Source organism: Oryctolagus cuniculus, chromosome 4 (assembly GCF_051225735.1).
Source record: "Oryctolagus cuniculus isolate XC-2025 breed Fujian yellow rabbit chromosome 4, ASM5122573v1, whole genome shotgun sequence".
Taxonomy (NCBI): domain Eukaryota; kingdom Metazoa; phylum Chordata; class Mammalia; order Lagomorpha; family Leporidae; genus Oryctolagus; species Oryctolagus cuniculus.
The window spans coordinates 51812589-51833261 of NC_142870.1; the positions used below are offsets into that span (position 1 = coordinate 51812589).

Genomic DNA, 20673 nt, shown 5'->3' on the forward strand with positions numbered 1-20673 from the left:
TGTTTTCACCAGAGATGTATAGTGTTCCTATTTCCTCCTATCCTCACCAGAATTTATTACTTTTTTGTCTTTTTGATAAGAGCCATTGTAACTGGAGTCAGATGATGTCTCATTGTAAATCTGATTTCCATTGTCCTGATGCCTATTGATATTTAACACATTTCAGTATTTATTGGTTGTTTGCATTTCTTTTGAGAGATGTGTATTTACTTTGCCTGTTTCTTAATTGAATGGTTAGATTTTTTTCTCTTGAAGTTTTAAGAGTTCCTTATACTCATGTATTCTGGATATTATTTCTTCGGGGAATAGTTTACAAATATTTTCTGTTGGTAATTTCTTCACTCTTTTTGATTGTTTCCTCTGTTGAGCAGATGCATTTTAGAATTCCCTGTGCTGGGTTGAGACTTTGACAATATTGGTGGGTAAGGATCATTTCTGGTCATGTCTCTTTGAGGTGCTATGGTCCTCTAGTATTTAAATGGCCATATATTTCCTGAAAATGCAGATTTTTTAGTTGTTATTTTACTGAATAGGTTTTCTATTCTTTTCCCTTATTATCTCTTTCAGGAATACCCCAAATTAGATTATTTGCTCCTTTAATGTTATCTCACTCATAGAGGCTGTGATCTATTTTTGTTGTTTGTTTTTTGTCTTGATATAGTTCAAAAGACTTGTGTTCAAAGTTTAAATATTATTTCTTCTTCATCTACTTCGTCTTTTTTTAAAAAGATTTATTTTATTTATTTGAAAGACAAGAGTTGCAGAGAGAGAGGTTGAGAGAGAGAGAGAGAGAGAGAGAGAGAGAGGTCTTCCATCTGCTGGTTCACTCCCCAGATGGCCACAATGTCCGGAGCTGTGCCAGTCCAAAGCCAGGAGCCAGGAGTTTCTTCTGGGTCTCCCACATGGGTTCAGGGGCCCAAGGACTTGGGCCATCTTCTACTGCTATCCAAGGCCATGACAGAGAGCTGGATCAAAAGAGGAGCAGCCAGGACTAGAACTGGTGTCCATATGGGATGCCGGTGCTTCAGGTCAGCGCTTTAACACACTGCGTCACAGCGCCAACCCTTACTTTGTCTTTGAGTCTTTAAACTGTGCTCTTTCAATTGATTTAATCAGTTTTTGTTTGTTTGTTTGTTTCCAAGATTTCTATTTGATTTTTTTTAAATTTATTTGAAAGTCAGAGTTACATAGAGAGAGAAGGAGAGGCAAAGAAAGAGAAGTCTTCCATCTACTGGTTCACTCCCAATTAGCTGCAACAGCAAGAGCAGCGCAGATCCTAAACCAGGAGTTAGGAGCTTCTTCCGGTCTCCCACGTGGTTGCAGGAGCTCAAGGACTTGCGCCATCTTCTACTGCTTTCCCAGGCCATAGCAAAGAGCTGGATTGGAAGTGGAGCAGCCGGGTCATGAACTGGCGCCCATATGGGATGCCAGCACTGCAGAAGGTGGCTTTACTGGCTACACCACAGTGCAGGCCCCATCTATTTGATTCTTTTTCAAGATCTCCTATTTTGTTGAATTTATTGAGTATGACAGTCTGTGTTTGTGCAGTGTATCTCTGGAATCAATTCCAAGTTGTCAGAGTATAAATGAATACATAATTTGCCTTAAATTGTTACATTTTCCATCATAAAATTTTGTATCTCCACCAACATAATGAGGTACTTTTTTTCACAGCCTAGCTAACAGTATATGTTGTCAAAATTTTTTTTCTAGTCTGATGGATATGAAATATTATCTCATAGTTTAATTTGAATTTCTCCATGAATTATAACTTCTATGTCAAACACAATTGCTTTTAAAAACAGGAATACTTCAAATGAGAGGTATTTTATCAAATGTACAAAGAAAATCTAAAATATGTGCATTCTAGTTAAATATTGGAGGTTTAACATGAGGTTATTTTAGGTTAGAATTAGATTTCAATATAATTTTTTAGCAAAAAAAGATAGACATGATTCTGCAAAAAAACTTCCAAAGTTAAATATTTATATTTTATTCAGATGTAGATGTTGCAGAAGCCATACAAAAAGGATAGTCCTCATGTTTATATCAATAATTTCCTGTAAACATTGTTTATCATATAAATTTTATTAAAAGTACTGAGACATCTTCAGGACTTGTAATTATGGAGCTTTTTTCTGCATTATATTCAGATTTGATAAAATATAGGAGCCATATATTTTACTCTCTGTCATACTTCATGACCAAAGCCATTTTAAAGAAAAAATATATCCAATTAGTACAAAGAAAATGAGTTCTGTACTCAATTAGTAACTGAGCACCAAAGGGGAAACCTGCTGAAGTGAAATGGACACTATGAGAAACAATGACTTGATCAGCTCTTGTCCTGACTGTTGATGTACAATGTAATACTTTATCCATTTTAGTATTTTTTTGTTCTAATACTATTGGTTGAACTCTGTAATTAACACACAGTTATTCTTAGGTGTTTAAATTTTAACTGAAAAGTGATCCCTGTTAAATATAAGAGTGGGAATAAGAGAGGGAGGAGATGTACAATTTGGGACATGCTCAATCAGACTTGCCCCAAATGGTGGAGTTAGAAACGTGTCAGGGGATTCCAATACAATCCCATTAAGGTGGCATGTACCAATGCCATCTCACTAGTCCAAGTGATCAATTTCAGTTCACAATTGATCACACTGATAAGTCTAAGAGTCAAAGGCATCACACAAACAAGACTAGTGTCTGCTAATACTAACTGATAGAATCAAAAAGGGAGAGAATGATCCAATGTGGGAAGTGGGATACTCAGCAGACTCATAGAATGGCAGATGTCCTAAATAGCACTCTGGCCTCAGAATCAGCCCTTAAGGCATTCAGATATGGCTGAAGAGCCCATGAGAGTATTTTAGGCATCAAAAGCCAAGACACTCTGGGAAAAAAAAAAAAAAAAAAAAAAGAAGACCTAAATGAAAGATCTCTACGAGTGAGATCCCAGTGGAAAGAATGGGGCCATGAAAGAAGGAGGTACCTTTCTCTGAAGGGAGGAGAGAACTTCCACTTTGACTATGACCTTGTCTGAATAAGATCGAAGTCAGTAAACTCAAAAGGCTTCCATAGCCTTGGCAACTCATGACTAGAGCCTAGGGCGATTACTGACGCCATAAACAAGAGTGTCAAATTGTGAAGTCAACAACAGGAGTCACTGTGTACTTCTCATGTGGGATCTGTCCTTAATGTGTTGTCCAGTGTGAAGTAATACTATAACTAGTACTGAAACAGTATTTTTACACTTTGTGTTTCTGTGTGGGTGCAAACTGATGAAATCTTTACTTAGTATATACTGAATTGATCTTCTGTATAGAAAGATAATTGAAAATGAATCTTGTTGTAAATGGAATGGGAGAGGGAGCGGGAGATGGGAGGGGTGCGAGTGAGAGGGAAATTATTGGGTGGGGGGGGAGAAAGCCAATGTAATCCATAAACTGTACTTTGAAAATTTATATTTACTAAATAAAAAAAAATGAGTTCTGACCCTTATTCTTGGAATACCTGGGTTTTACCCATATTATCTGATAGCATTTCTAAATATATTTTAATGCCTTGTTTATAATGAATAGAGTAGATCCTAGGACTATTTTATTAATCTGGTACCAACTTTGGTATCTTCTCCAATAAGAATTATGTCTTTCTTGAAACAGAAATCATTACAGAAAGGATTATTGAAAATGATTTGTCAATTAATTCTTAGTTATTTTCTTTCCTTTCAGCACCTTCTCTGATAGGCATGGTAAGGAAGGACTGGGCTTCCCAGAATAGCATTGCCCTATCATGGCAAGCTCCTGCTTTTTCCAATGGAGCCATTCTGGACTACGAGATCAAGTACTATGAGAAAGTAAGTCTTATGAAAAAACTACATATACATATGTATGTATATATGTGTATATTGAGTATATGTTATACTATATTATTTTACTTTAACCCATTTCTTTGACCACACCTGAAACCTATTGTTTCTTTTTATCTTCTCTAATTTACTATTGAACAATTTCTTAATTAATTTGTCTTGTTTTATGTTATATTAATGTAGAAGATGCCAGATGTTCAACTCTGTCATGACCTACTCTAGGGAGTTTTACAGTGCAGAAAAAAGGAGTTTTACGATAAAGTAACTCCTTCAACTTACAATTTAGTTGCTGTAGCATTTTTTATTCAATTGGGAAAACTGTAAAATCAACTATAAACCAAAGTGAGTTTGAGTAGCACATATACTTTGCTAGTGAATTTAAGCTTACATGTCACTATAATTTGAAAAGAATGATTTAAGGGATAAATAGAACTACCCAATGAATTAAATATTTTCTTTATATTCAAGGTAGCTATTTTATTTTAAAAGAAGCTATCAAGAGAAATTTAATTGATAATTCAACTGTTAGCCTTAAATTTCCCCTTTTTACATGTAATATCCTTCTCAAAATCATTATTTTCTTAATTAGATTCTCCCTTACATTTATTGTATTCTTACTCTTTATGCTTTCCCCCACGTTCCTTGATATTCTTGGTATAGGTATTACACAGACCAAGTATTCTGATATGTCTCATCGCACTTACTCTTTAATATTGTCAAAAGAAGCATAAATTTTTAAAAAGTTTTAGTGTAAAAAATACATAATTTCCTGTAGTTTACTACAATAAAAAAGAATGTGTTGCATTTCTGCAACTTACTAGAAGAAAGAAGACAGAGGAGTTCAAACTTCCCCTGGAGGTTTGATACTTGAATCATCTGAAATAAACTAATAATAGATTAACAGGAGAACAGACATAAATTTATTAATATGCTCATGTGCACAGGACCACACAGAATATGAAACTCCAAGAAGGGCTATGTAGTTGAGGCTTCAATACTCTCTCCATAAGGGAAAGGGAAGTAGGAACACAAGCAACTTAACGGGAGGCATAAATGATTTTTAGGGGAAATGAGTGGATCCAAAGACAATGGCTTGGGATACATTTGCTGTATGTTGTAGGTGTGATGTGAGTTTAATTTCCCACTGTAATGTGAGTTTAGTCTTCCTTGGTTAATGGAATTTCAGTAAGAGAATTGAAGGCTAATGTTTTCTTCTCTGGTGAGTGATTCTGGTCTTCAAGGGCACTTCAGAGTAAGCACTTCCCTGCGTTTGCTGCTCCACAAGTGCTCTCAGCCTCTAAGTCCAAAGAAGCATATTTTGGGCCCCAACAGGAATATCAGACAGAAGTTTATTTTCTCTGAAGAAATACGAGGCAAGATGAAAATGGAACCTACTACTCCTCTGTTGTACTACTTAGTAAACATAGTTTTGATTGAGTGAGAGATAACGTAACCAGCATGATTGAATGCACTTTGGGCACTCTGGTGACTTCATCATTATGTAGTCAATGAATATGTCATTATCATTCATTAACTGAGATCGATAAATCCATGCCTAAGAAAAGAGGAATTTACTGAGTTAAATTGGACTATAATTTCTGCGCATTCCCCAGGCCAGCCTGTGCTTAAAAATTTGTTGAGTGTACCTTTCAGATGCTACCACCTGTATCATAAGAAAATACGTAATTTATGTCTACTGGTTTAGATACACCATCATGTACTGAAAATTTCTGATTATTACACTGTACAAATATATATGTATATAAAATAAACTGTTTAGAAAAGAGACATTGTTTCATAGGAGTTATATTTCTTACACAAAAAAATCACAGCCGGCGCCGTGGCTCAATAGGCTAATCCTCCACCTTGTGGCGCCGGCACACCGGGTTCTAGTCCCGGTCGGGGCGCTGGATTCTGTCCCGGTTGCCCCTCTTCCAGGCCAGCTCTCTGCTATGGCCAGGGAGTGCAGTGGAGGATGGCCCAGGTGCTTGGGCCCTGCACCCCATGGGAGACCAGGAAAAGCACCTGGATCCTGGCTCCTGCCATCGGATCAGCGCGGTGCGCCGGCTGCAGCGGCGGCCATTGGAGGGTGAACCAACGGCAAAGGAAGACCTTTCTCTCTCTGTCTCTCTCTCTCACTGTCCACTCTGCCTGTCAAAAAAAAAAAAAAAAATCACTTACTCATTCTATAGTCTTATACTTCATATCTTTGGAAGTGAAAACCACTTGCAGTATTTCCAAGTAAGTATGAACCATACAGATTTAATAAAGATGAAACCACTGTCATCTAATCAATATTGTAGTAATCAGTAAGATTCTAAAAGATAGTAATGAACATAATATCCATTTTTGCTCCTAGATGCATAACACTTGGCTTTACTACATAAGGTTTCTTTTAATGATAGAATACGTAATATTATGAATTAAATTATTTGTAAGAAAATGGAAGTGATCCAATGCTAATGGATTAAACATGGAGTTCGAAGTCAAGAATTCCTAATTCATCTTCTGCCTCTAATACTCAGTATGTTTGTAGCCAAGGAAAGTTAATCTTCCTGAGTCTCAGACTTCACATTTGAAAAAATGGAAATAAAGACATCAACCCTTTTGTAAAGACCAGTTGTATATAGACCTAAAGAGTAAAAGCATTAAATCAATATTAAAAATTATTTCACAGAATTACTCATAGGTTTTTGAACCAATTGAAAATTGATCCCTGTAAAAAATAGGAGTTGGAATAAGAGAGGGAGGAGATATACAGTTCAGCACACATTCTCATGGACTTACACTTAAGGGTAAAGCTAAAAACTTGCCATGGGACTCCAAATTCCATTAAGTTGGCAGGTACTAATGCCATCATACTAGGTAAAGTGATCATTTTAAATGCATAACTGATCAAAAAGATAAGAAAAAGTGTCAAAGGAATCACATAAATAAGACCAAGTGTCTGCCAATAACAATAGAATTAAAAAGGAAAGAATGATCCAACGTGGGAAGCAGGCCGCACAGCAGACTCAGAATGACAAATGCCCTAATCAGCACTCTAGCCTCAGTATCATCCCTTAAGGCACTCAGATCTGGCTTAAAAGCCCATGAGAGTATTTCAGGCATGGAAAGCCAAGACACTCTGGCAAAAAAAATGACCTACATGAAAGATCTCTGTGAGTGAGATTCCAGTGCAAAGAAAGGACCATCAAAGAAAGAGGTACCTTTCTTTGAAGGGAGGAGAGAACTTCCACTTTGATTATGGTCCTGTCTAAATTATGTTGGAGTTTGTGGACACAAAAGGCTCCCATAGCCTTGGAAGCTCATAACAAGAGCCTTGGGTGATCACTGATGTCATAAATAAGAGTGTCAATTGTTAAATTAACAACAGGAGTCACTTGTGCACTTGCTCCCCATGGAGGTCCTCTGTTCTTAATGAGTTGTGCTATGAGAATTAATGGTAAAACTAGTCTTCAAAAAGCATTTTACACTTCATGTGTTTGTGTGGGTATAAAGGGTAGAAATCATTACTTAGTATAGAGTTCATCTTCTGTATATAAATATAATTAAAAATGAATCTTAATGAAGAATGAGATGGGAGAGGGAGTAGGAGGTGGGATAAGAGTGGGTGTGAGAGGGTGGGTATGGGGAAAGAACCACTATATTGCAAAAATCTGTACCTATGAAATTTACATTTATTAAATAAAAGTTTTCAAAAATTATTTATGAAAGCATTAAGAAAAAATTGGGCATAGAGCAAAATATAGAATCAGAACAATAGCAGAGGAACACTCTGGAGTCTAAGGTACATTTCAGAGGTCATCCTGTGGAGACAGAGAAGCTGTCTCCAGTCAATCATTGGTTACAGGCCTCAGTGGAAATATATATATATATATATATGAGAAAAAATACATAGGCACAAAGAGCCCAAGTTTAGGTCTCTAAAGGAGGTCACAGGTGCAAGCCTTTAAAAAACAAAATACACAGAAACTAGAGAATGGGAATAGGAATAAATAGGTAAAAGTAAGCCAAGGTGATCTCTGGGAGCCTCAGTTGTTAACAAACATAGCTAACTGCTCAAGCAACTACTAGAGAACAAATCTTTGACTCATTGTAATATTCATATTCTTTTCAGTCTTTAATGCTGGTGCCATGGCATTTAAATCTTTCACCTCATTTTAATAAAAGTTACTCTGTATTGCTATAGCTATAATTGATCCACAAATTATTGACATTTACATCACTGAGTAATTCATGCTATATTGTTAAGTTCTCTTTGTTTTACTGTGTTATTCTGTAGATCCAGAAAGATGCTAAACTTCTTGGGATGCATGGGGCTTTCTGAGGTTAAACAAACATACTGTTGTTACCACTAACCTTTTCTCAGAGAATGTGATATATAGTTACACGTCACTTAACAATGGGGAAAGGTTCTGAGGAATGTGTGATTAGGAGATTTTTATCACAGTGTGAACATTGTACCGTGTATTTATACACACCTAGATGTGTACATCAATCACTCAAAGTGAACTCTTGATGTAATCAAGAGATTCAGTGAGCATGAAATGCATGAGGCAGCTGCTGGCATAACTCTGGTGCAACATGGTATACTGCTTTTGCAGTAAACTTTTTTAAAATAACCAGAAATATACTACAAAATAAAGATAAAAATTGTAGTATAGTAAATACATAAACCAGCAACATAATAATGTATTATCAGTCTCAAGTATTTTGTACTATGTGTGATTGTATTTGCTCTAAATTTTTTTAAATATTTACTTATTTATTTGAAAGTTAGTGAGAGAGAAGGAGAGACAGAAAGACAGAGAGAAATCTTATATGCACCAGTTCATTCTCCAAATGGTTACAACAGCCAGGGCTGAATCTGGCTGAAGCCAGGAGCTTCTTCCAGTTCTCCCATGTGGGTGCAAGGGCACAAGTACTTGGGCCATCTTCCACTGCATTCCCAGCTGCGCTAGCAGGGAGCTGGATTGGAAGTGGCACCACTGGAGCTCGAACTGGTGCCCATATGGGCATAACCTATGCCACAGTCCCAGCCCCTGTGCTGTTTTTTGTTTGTTTGTTTGTTTTTGTTTTGTTTTGTTTTGTTTTGTTTTTGACAGGCTGAGTAAGACAGAGAGAGAGACAGAGAGAAAGGTCTTCCTTCCCCTGGTTGACCCCTCAATGGCCGCTACGGCTGGTGCACTGCAATGATGCAAAGCCAGGAGCCAGGTGCTTCCTCCTGGTCTCCCATACAGGTGCAGGGCCCAAGCACTTGGGCCATCCTCCACTGCCCTTCTGGGCCACAGCAGAGAGCTGGGCTGGAAGAGGAGCAACCAGGACAGAATCCGGCGCCCCAACCAGGACTAGAACCCAGGGTGCTGGTGCCACAGGCAGAGGATTATCCAAGTGAACCACAGCACCGGCCATGTGCTGTTCTTTTATATGACTGACAGCAACGTAGATTTTCTTATACCAACATTACTACAAATACATAATGCTTTGTTCTATGACATTATGACAGTTATGATGTCACTAGGCAATGGGAATTTTTCAGCTTCATCATAATCTTACAAATCAGCATGGTATATGAAGTCCATCGTTATGTGGTGCATGCTTGTATGAGGCCCGGGTATTCAAAAACCCGAGTACAGTTTACACATTAATTTCTTCAGTCCTGTTTTCTCATCTTGAAGTAAGACCCAGGAGTAGGTGTTGTTCAGCAGGTTAAGCCACCACTTGAGAGTCCCATATCCCATACCAGAGTGCCAGTTTGAGTCCTGGCTGTTCTACTTCAGATCTAGCTTCCTTCTATGGATTCAGAGAGGCAGCAGATGATGGCGCAAGTACTTGGACCCTTGCCATCCACATGGGAGACCCATATGGCATTTGGAGCTTCTGGCTTTGGCCTGGCCTAGCTAAGGCTGTTAATGGGCATTTGGCTAGTGAACCAACTCTCTCACTGTGTCTCTCTCCTCTCTTTTCTTATAGGTGAAAATAAAAACTTTGGAAATGTCTAGAAAGATAATCTCTTGAAGTTATAGCTATTTTCAAATGTGAATTTATCTACAATATTAATACATCTACACAATTATATCACTGTTTTATTGTTATCCCCTCCCTAAGTTAAGTACAGCATTTCAATGAAATCTACTGAAATATACACACATACACATATTTTTAAATACTCCACAGGAAGCAAAATTCTTTATATCATAAACATGTATAAAAATTAAGACCATGGGGGGCTGGCGCCATGGCTCACTTGGTTAATCCTCCACCTGCGGCGCCGGCATCCCATATGGGCACTGGGTTCTAGTTCCGGCTGCTCCTCTTCCAGTCCAGCTCTCTGCTGTGGCCCGGGAGGGCAGTGGAGGATGGCCCAAATGCTTGGGCTCCCGCAGGCACATGGGAGACCAGGAGGAAGCACCTGGCTCCTGGCTTCGAATTGGCATAGCTCCAGCCGTAGTGGCCATTTGGCAGTTGAACCAAGGGAAGGAAGACCTTTTTCTCTGTCTCTCTCTCTCTCACTGTCTAACTCTATTTGTCAAATAATAAAAAAGAAAGAAAGAAATGCTACAGAGTAAGCTCTGCTATTCTATTTAAAAAAAAAAAAAGACCATGATATTATTATCTTGTGTGATATGTGTTTCTTAGAGTGTCTGTCTGTATATCGGTCTGTGTATCTATGTGTGGTTCTCTGTGTCTGTATATGTACTGGAAGCAGTTTTCATGGAAATTTATATTTACTAAATAAAAAAAAAAAGAAAATAAGAAAGCCTACAAGCATTTCTTTATTTGTTACAATTATCTAATTATTATTCATACTCCATAGACTTTTTCTTTTTCCATATTTTTTTTTAATTTTCCTTTAACACAAGTGAACATAGCTTATATATGAAAAGTCACTTGAAAATAACAAAGAAAATAAAATAGTTACAAAAAAGTTTCTATTTGCCTATTTACCTCTTATGATTTTTCTCCAAATACAAAGCAGCCTCACTGAGTGAGGGAACTAAGGCATCATCTGCTCCTAACTTGCAATATTGCCTTCAAAATTTCGCAAACCCTCTTGCAGTCACAAAATCTCAAGCACCTCATTGAATATCAAACATATCCTTGTCTTATTCCATTTTGTGCTGCTGAAATAGAATACCTGACAATGAGTAATTTTTGAAGAAGAATAATTTACTTCTCACAGTCCCGGAGGCCCAGGGACCATAATGAGAAGAGCAGAGACTTGAGGCAGACCTGGGCAGCAAACTCCCATGGCCTGAGCTGCCCTAGGCCTCTTTTCTGACATATTTGTTCCCCCAGACTTTGGCACTCTGGGCCTGAGATGGGAATGCAGCAAAGTGCGTTGTGGTCATTTACCCATTGCCTGATGAACAGCCTCTGTCTTTGTTCTGTCCATATTAATGTCCTTATGAAACGGTCACTTGACCACAGCCTTGGTTTTCTCTACTGAAAATGTGCTTTTATTTGCTATCACATGGGCAGGCTGAGAATCCTTCAGATCCCTAAAGTCTGCTTCAATTTTACTTTTAAATTCTCCATTTAAATCGTTTCTTCTTGTTGTTTACTATATGCAGCTAAATGAAGCGACATGGCCCCAGAATGCTTTGCTGATTGGATTTTTCTTCCAACAGATACTTCTCTTAAATTCTGCCTTCCACAAAGCTCTTGAGCAAGGACAAAAGGCAGTCATGTTCTTTATGGTTTATAACAAAAATGGTCTTTTCTCCAGTTTCCAATAACTTGTTCCTCATTTCCATTTGAAACCTTACCAGAATTGCCTTTATTGTCCATATTCCTGCCAATACTCTGATCATGACCATCTTGTTAATCTACAAGCAGTTCTAGACTCTCCCTACATTTCCTTACTTCTTTAATCTCTCACCGTTATGGCCCTTAACACTCTATGTATGGACATCCCAGCTTTTTTCTTGCCTGTTCTGTATTCTTCTAGCCTGACCCATTACCCACTTCCAAAGCCACTTCCTCATTTTCAGTTCTTTGTTAGAGCAACAGCCCTGCTTTCAGTACTAATGTTCCAATTTAGTCTGTTCTATACTGCTACAACAGAATACTCAAGACTGGGTACCTTGTAAAGAAGGAAAATTCATTCTCAAAGTCTAGAGTCTGATGAGTCCAAGATCTAGGTCCTAGAAGGTGTGCCATCTGATAAGGGCTCAGTCTCTGACTCCAAGGTAGTGACTTGAATGCTGTATCATCCAGAGGGAGGAATAATGAAAGAGCCAAGAGAGAGCAAGAGAGGGCTGAAGCAGCTCTTGTATAACAACATTCATCCCATCTTTGATGGTATAGCCGTCACATGCTGGTCATCTTAAGGGTCCCTTCTCTTAACTCTGTTATAATGGCAGTTAAAGTTCAAGATGAGATACATTTTGGAGGGCACATGTATTTAAACTATGTACCCTCTGTTATCTGTATTTTTCCCTCTCTCCCTACCTTTTTTTCCACATTCTTAATTTTTACTATTTTTCCATCTTTCAGCCTTCCCTCCTTTCCCTTTTTTCCTCTTCATCTTGTTGCTGCCTAAAGTACTCTTTGCTTCTTTTTTCATTCTCTTGGTCTATTTGGAATGCTGTAATAACATACCATAAATTATGTAGCTTATGAACAAGAAATTCACTTTACATAGTTTTTAGAGACTAGGAAGTTCAAGATCAAGTTACCAGCAGATTCAGTGTTTACTGAGGATTTGCTTTCTGGTTCAAACACAGCTGGCTCCTCACATGGCAGAAGATTGAGGGGGCTCTCAGAGGTCTCTTGCTTAAGGCCACAAAAGCCATTCTTAAGGGCTCTGCCCCCATTACATAATCATTTCCAAAAACCCTACTTCCTGATATCACTTTGGAAGTTATTATTTCAGTGTGAGAATTTGGTGACAGCAGGCAGAACAAACATTCATACTATAGCAATTATTTTATCAAAACTAGTCTTGATTAGTTATATATATATAACTAATATATAACTAATATATATAACTAATATATAATATATAACTATATTAATATCAATATATTATATCTATATATAATATATATAACTAATATATATATAACTATATATATATATATATATGTCCGACTCCCATACTGGTTTGTATGTTAGGAAGAAAAAGAGATCATGTCTTGTTTGTCATTGTCACCCAACCTTTAGTCAGTGCCGGATACAGCTGTTTCCTTTCTTTAATTACTTTTTAACTAAATGAGTAAAATTCTCTCTTTGTGTAGAACTCATTCACAGGAACTTGAGAAGTCACCAGCCACTAGAAAATTACCTCTAAGAGTTAAAAAAAAGAGCAAGAATTAAAACGAAGAAAGCTTCTAGGAATGTTTGCCTCTATTTTTTCATAAAATGTTCTGGTTGGGGAGGGGAATGGGTCCAGGTTCTTGTTCATGATGAACCAAAGAATTCAAGAACCAGAGATAGATAAAAGTTAGCAGAGGAATAAGATTTATAAGCAAAACAAAATTACACATTCAAAATGGAACTCAGGCATAATACAGACTGAGCTGCACAGTTTGTGCTAATCCCTTTGTGTCATCTGGAGATGTAAGACTGGTGCTTTGGGTGGAGTTTCCAGGAAAGGCCAGGAATTTCCAGGAATTCAGTGACTCCTCATTTTCTGATCTTTTCAGGAAGTCCCAGAAATTCCATGGCAACAGGTGCATTATGGGGGTAGGAGTGTCAGCCATGGTAATGCTACTTTAATATTAGGTATACCTCATGGTGACAATAGAATTAGTAGCCATGTTGGATATTTTCAGATTTTCCTGGTTCTGGGCAGGAACTTTGCTGTAATAGAAACTTCAAGTTACCAGCAGTCATGGGTGTGGGGAGCAACTCAGACTAGACTAAGTTACTGGAATTAAGACTTATTCTATGCATCTGCTCTCCCACAATATGGCGCTGGGAGATGAGTAAACAACTTTTACACAGCTGCCTCCAGTTCGACCAATAACCTGCAGGAGCTGATCCTGCTCCTGATTGGAGGAGAGCAGCGTACTGGGCGTGTGGGTAGCAGAGTTGGGATTGGTGGAAGAGGACTATAAAGGAGGAGAGAGACAACATGCACCAGGAACATCTAAAGGGAACATCCGGATAACATCTGAGCAGCCCCGCAGCGAGCCGGCCGGCGGTGTGCCACTCCCCCGCGGAAGTGGGGAAAGTGGCAGGGGGAGCCGCCCTTCCACGGAGGTGGAAGGATCGGCAGCCAACCCGGGAAGGACCAGCAGCAAACCCGGGAAGGGCCGAGCAGACAAAAGAACAGCGCAGGTCCTGTGTCGTTCCTCCGTGAAGAGGGGGAGCGACAATGGGGGCAGTTTCAGAGGCAGCCCTAGTTGGGTATATGGTGGTATCTTTCCTCAAGCTCTTTCTGATCTCTGCCTCTTTATCCATAACAGATCCATTGGCTTGGAGAACGTTCTGTGGATCACTAGATAGTAATCTCATGAATAGAGGAATTTCTTTTGTTCACTTGTTCCTAGTATTCAGAAAGGCACATAGCTAATAATTAGGAGACAAAAAATGTTGAAGAGTTATATATTGGGTACTTTTAAGGGTTGAACAGTTAGTGCTAGAAACAGCACTTCGGGGTAAATACTATTATTATCCCCATTTTACAGGAGAGTAAAATAAGGTAGAAGGAGGCTGAATAACTTGCACAAAAACATACAGCCAGCAAGTGGTTGTTAAAACTGGCCATGGTAGTTTGCATCACAATGGCTGTTTTTAGAAAAGTCAGTGCTTTCTGCTGATGCTGATTTTCTAGGTTCCCTGAGGCTGAACATTTCACGACTCTCTGATGCCCTGTTTGCATCTGTAAAATGACAGCCATAAAACTTACCTGTCTCACCAGGGTGTTGTATGACTCCACTAAATACCAACTGGTATCTCATTTTGCAAACATGAATCCCCCATAACAGTTCATATTCTTCAATCCAGTATTTAAAGACACTGTGACTGGTGAAATCTTTTTCTTTAAAGTACTCTTGTCAATTTTTAGTATAGACAGCATTTTTAGGATTTGGTTAAGAAAACTCATCATGAGAAACAAATCATTTCTTATATCCAGATGGTCAAAATTTATCTATATAAAATGCACAATTAATGTAACTTACCATTGTGTCAACTAAGTCCATAAATTACAGTCAAAGCTATCTATGAATTTTAATTAAATATGTATAATTTCATGACACTGAGAGCAGTGATGCATCATTAAAAAAAGGGGAGGGGATTTTTGGAAAGTTTTTCATTCTGCAAAGTGTTTTTATCAACAATCATAGATGATTTAAAGTAACCTTTTTTGAGAGATGGTTGGAGTCGGTTTTTTCCTGAGTCACTTAGGGTATTTTCTGTCGCAACATACCACAGGCTGATAAGTTTTAAAGAAAAGAGGTTTTTATTGGCTAATGGCTCTGAGAGAACACCTGATGGTGGCCTTTTTATTGGCAGAAGCCTGTGGTATGCCAGGCATACACATGACAAGAAACAGGGAATGCTTCATTGTGTGTCTATAGGGCTGAAACCCTGATGAACTTTCCTAACCCAGATCTCCTCCGAAAGGCTCTGACCACTAAACACTAAGGACCTGTGAGTTCTCCATACTCTTAGTACCTTACAAATAAACGCCAGCCTGAGTGTCACAGAGGACACACCCCAGTAGTCACACTTTCCTCACACTTTGCAGTCAGCCTCTGTCTGCCTTCCTTCCCTTTTATTTTACACTAGCCAGATACATTTTCCGAAGAGAATAATTTAACAAATAGCCCTCATTCCTCTGCATTTGTATAATCAGTTGATGTGCATTTTTGTATAAAAACACAGGAAGCAATTATAGCAATAATCAACATAAGAAAGAACCCTCCCTTCTATAAGATGGTCACTATACATTCCTCATCTTTTCCTTGCTTTCTTTTGTTGTATTTTTTTTCCACTTAGGTACTTGCCCAAGGGAAAATGAGAATTTTCTCTTCATTTCTCGGAAAGGTACTCCTACCTCCATCCATTATTTAGGGATAGAAACAGGTCTCCTTTGTTCGCTGCATCTTTCCTCCCTTTTAACAATCTAACGTGTCCATTTTGCAAACCTTAATATACACTTTCATGTAAACCAAAATGTGGTTATTATACAAGAAACAAAAGTGTCAGTCTTGAGGAAAGTGCATAGGGAGCCCTACAGCACACGTGAATCTTGTTAAAATTGATTATGATTCAGTTGATTGGGCAGGGGAGGCGGGTGGTAGGATGAGATTTTGCATTGTTAACAAGTTAGGGTAATGCCAGCTTTGCTGGTCCATGGACCGCACTTGGAGTTGTAAGTCTCTAGGGGCCCAGCTTCTCTATTACTTCACTTAATCAGCTGTGGATAAAAGGAAATCACAACCCTCTAAACATGCATGTAAACTTATATATGTACAACTGGCTAGGACCCCTGCACGTGTTATATGATTTATATGGTATCAAAACCAAAAATGCTAACCTGAAGAAAATGCAGTGAATAAAGAACAAATCAGATAAAAATCAATGTTTCTGATATAATCAGCAAATTCCCTGAGTTGGTAAATGAAGTTTTTGTGTTTCTGCATTTTTTTTTGCAATGTCTACCACAGAGAAATTGAATATAAGCATTTGGTACTAATTAAAACAACATTACCTGAAAAAATGGACAGCAGGGAGTTTACTGATACAAACACTCATTATGGAGATTTCATACCCAATTTCCATGTTGTGCAGTAAACAGCACACTCTGTGAGGAAGCCTGTCTGCTTTAGTGAGCACAGAGTCCCCGTGGTGCCTGGAGCAGAGATTCTTATGGTAGCAAAGCTGGGACTGATGCCAGTATTTCATCAAAAGCAGCACCAAGACAGCGAAATGGAAAGAATCATAAAGATATTTACAGCATTCATCGGGAACAGAGGCTGCACACCCTTGAAAATTACAGATGTCTACTAACAACTAACGGCTCTAACTATCCTATTTTATAGAAGATATTCTATGTTTGGTTTGGAGAATGGATTTGCTTAAAGCCATAAAAGCAAGATTTAGTATGTCAAAAATTTGGTACACCCAAGAAAGGAAAAAAAAAAAAAAAGTTCATAAGCTAAGTACTCTGAAGTACTAAGTACTTCATCCAAAACTTTTGAATATGCTATATGGAAAGAGCAATATCTTTCCCATCGCTAGGTTTACAACTAAGGCCGCAGTAACACAAGACAACCAAGAGGAAAGGACACAAATGTCTTTATTATATATTTCACATGGCAGAGCCTTTAGCTACAAAGACCCAAAGAAACAGGGAAATCTGAATGTTTTTATGCTTGGGTTTGATGAGAAACAGATAATTTGTATGAGCTAATGGTAATAATTAGTGGAGAACTGAGCAAGATTCTTCTCTGTCTTCCAGAGAAGAAGAATATTTAATCACTATGCAAATATATAGACCAAAAAACAGAAATGTCATGTGTATGAAAATTTTATATTCTGACTTCCAATTCTCCGTACACAACTGCTCATAGCTCCCGGGATTCTCTTGGTGATAGGTAATCACCAGAATTGCATTCCTAGCCCTGATGTTCTGTGTATACCAATGTAAAATTGCACATTATATTTCTGCTAAATTTGTATATTTCAATCAGCTCTAAATTCAACATTTTAATTCACTTTCACATCCTAAAGTCAAAGTCAGTCCCTTTTGTATTCTCCATCATTTATTTCTCAAGTTACCTTTCCATCACTTCCCTAAATTCCATGTCTTTCTTTTTTGATGAGGGTTAGGTAAATTAACAAATAGTTTTCCAGTCTTGAAACTCAGAATTATAGAACCTTATTGTGTTTATTGAGTCTTGCTTTGCTGCCCAAGGTCATAGGAAATAAGAGTGAGGAAGGAATGATGTTTCCAATTAAAAACATGAAATATAAAAAATTTTAAGATATAAAGATGTTCATATGCAACATAAGTTTGAAATAATAGCAGATTTTTCAGCAATTTGGAAATTACCTATTTTATCGTCAGATTTTATATCTTTGAGAACAGAGACAAGTATCAGGCTATTCAAAAATGATAAATCCCCACTTCCTTCTGAAGAAACTTCATTGTTTAGAGTGGAGAAAATAATGTAATGTAGCATATAGTTTAGGGAGACCAGATTATATCACTTGCAGCATTAAATTATCAGAGAATCACTATGTTCCTTTGGAGGAGGGTACATAAAGGAGGAGAAAAATACTGAAAAGTATTTTAGGTGAGTGTTTGGGCTATTACCCATTAAGATCCAGTGTGCTGTAGAGTATTTAAAATTCACATATTTCTATTATATTTTCCTTCCTTCAGAAAATTCCTCTTGAGGAGTAACTAGGACACGAATTCAAGCTTCTTCTAAATTTCTGATATAGCGTAGCAAAAAGCAAATAAACAAACCTCTACAGAGACACCAATATTTTTAACTGTAACATTTCTGTTAGTTCAATCTGAAGTCACCTTTTAATGAACTATCATAAATGGAAAATTTAATATTGATACTTTTGAAAAATAATGTGCAAGGCACGCATTTAAACTTTTAATTCTAAAATGGTGAAAGAATAGATGCTAGTATATAATATCTACAAATAAATCATATCATATTTTCTAATATGAATTTCAAGATAAGAGCTGCAACTAGATTATGTTATCTATCTCTTTGATTACTAGTCTTATTAAAATTAGACAAAGTCACTAACCTTGGAAAGAAATGCAACATTTGCTCATTTCAAATTCTGTTAAAATACACCCATATTTTTGCCTCTTCACACAATTACTGTATGGGGCTATACATACAAACTTAATTACCAATTCAGTAAATTCACTTTCCTTATATTCCATTGCTACTTAATCAGGCACTTAATAAAAATCTGGAAATTGACCAAGATGCATTTATTCCTTCTGAGGATTTTGGAGTCTGTATAAAATCCCATGTGATGTTTACCAAGGTGACTGTTTACAGAGTTGTAGAATTTGTCTCCACTTATTTTTTCAGGGATTTATTAGCAAATCCTAAAAGAGGTAATTTATATCAAACTGAAGGCAAGACAGAGTCACAACTTTCCTTGGAGCTAATGAGAAATGCAGTGGGCTTTTCTTTCTGGTAATATCTCCCTTCCAATAAGCGCTTTTGTGAAATTATGTGTATGTGTGTTTAAACTGTGCATTTTAAGCACAGTTTTAATTAGGCCCTTAGCCTTCAAAATATTACAGCAGTATCAAGAAAATGCAACCTTTGATAAAGATTTCCCTGTGTGAACTTATGAACAGTTCTGTGCCTTTTGCTGTCTGATTTGATTTGCAGATTTTTTTTTTTTTTTTTTTTTTTTTTTTTTTTTTTTTTACTGCCAGAGGGGATGTCTAGCAGCTAAGGTCTGTAGGGTATCTAGGGTTAGGAAACTTGCCCTGTTGGAGCAAGGGAACCCTTGTTTACTGCAAGGCTAATATCTGATTTTGTTGAATAAATTATAATGAATTTCTCTGAAGCTGAAACAGCTGTACATTTCTAATCTTGGAAAGTACTCTTCTGATCTTGAATGAAGATAGAGAACAAAATCTTGGTGTTAATTCCCAAATTGGATTATGCAAAAGACAAAAATAATACTGAAATTAACTGAATGTGTTTCACTTGCATTAATTAATTTTAAGACTAGTTAATTACCTGCTAGCTAATTGAGATATACCTGCCTACTTACATTTTAACCACTATTGATTGAACATTAAAGTGGCTGGACTATTGCTCATTTCATTTTTCTTCTGTACTTTATTTAATTTGGGGTGGGTTTTAATCAATTCACATTAATATTTATGAAATAAACTATTTGACACAGGAGAACAAAAATCTGCTATAATTTAAAATCATACCCTTTTGAAATAAAACTGAAATGGATAGTTCTGCTGTCATCTCTCTCTAACTTGTTGCCAACGTTGGACAAGCCTTTAAACTTCTTTCTGCTTCAATTTCTGTCAGCCAAATTGAAAATGATCTTATTATATTATTTTAAAGCCCCTTGAAAATCAAAGGAAGTAATTATCTACTCATAGTGGATTTTGATAGCTCTGGGTTAGGATATCAGACTTTGATAATCATTAGCTCTGTGATCATAGACAACTAGTTTTATGTGCTAAACCTTAATTTTCTAAACTATTAGAAGTGATAACTATATAAGCTGCTTTGAGGAATACACCAAATGAAATTTTTAAATGTAAATAATTTAACTTAAGAATGCTTGGGCACATAATACATATAAACTCCTAAAATTGGTATCAACATCAATGTCCATACCAGTTTTGAGGTCCTTTACATTTTGTTACCCACATAGAATACATGTTACCTAAGCTGCAAGCTTAATTATCAGAATAATTACTGCTGCCTTATGGATGATGCAGCAATAAGTCAAGTAGGTATAAAGGCAGTCATAGGATGTGAACTACATGGCAGCGCCACTTCCTAAATTGGAAATTACCATAAATATCACTCACGTTTGATCAACCTCCATGCTTTTTCCTTTTCTTCTTTCCCTCTCTTCATGCTTCTTAAAGACAATAGAAGATACAGCAGAGAATATATGCCAGCCAAACACATTCTTTCCCTCATTTGCCATCTTTAGATATAGTGTCTTTGTTATCTAATCATTCATGGAAATAGAGATATATAGAAAATAAAGATTTTTTTGTTGATAAAAGAAACTCCCAAACTGAGAGCATGAGAATCGTCTTAGAATTATAGAATTTAAAAACAATAATGGCTACTAGAGTTAATTTAATC

The 20673-nt window shown here is 37.1% G+C and overlaps 1 protein-coding gene across 5 annotated transcripts in view; it reads left to right on the forward strand.

The window, feature by feature from the left end:
• EPHA6 (EPH receptor A6) overlaps positions 1 to 20673 on the forward strand; it is a 1031027-nt gene that overhangs the window by 669071 nt on the left and 341283 nt on the right. For all 5 annotated transcript variants that reach the window (XM_051859384.3, XM_051859387.3, XM_051859383.3 and 2 more), the window contains one exon: positions 3735 to 3859. In XM_051859384.3, the coding sequence (XP_051715344.3) occupies positions 3735 to 3859 (125 nt within the window). The remainder of the gene's footprint in view (positions 1 to 3734; positions 3860 to 20673) is intronic.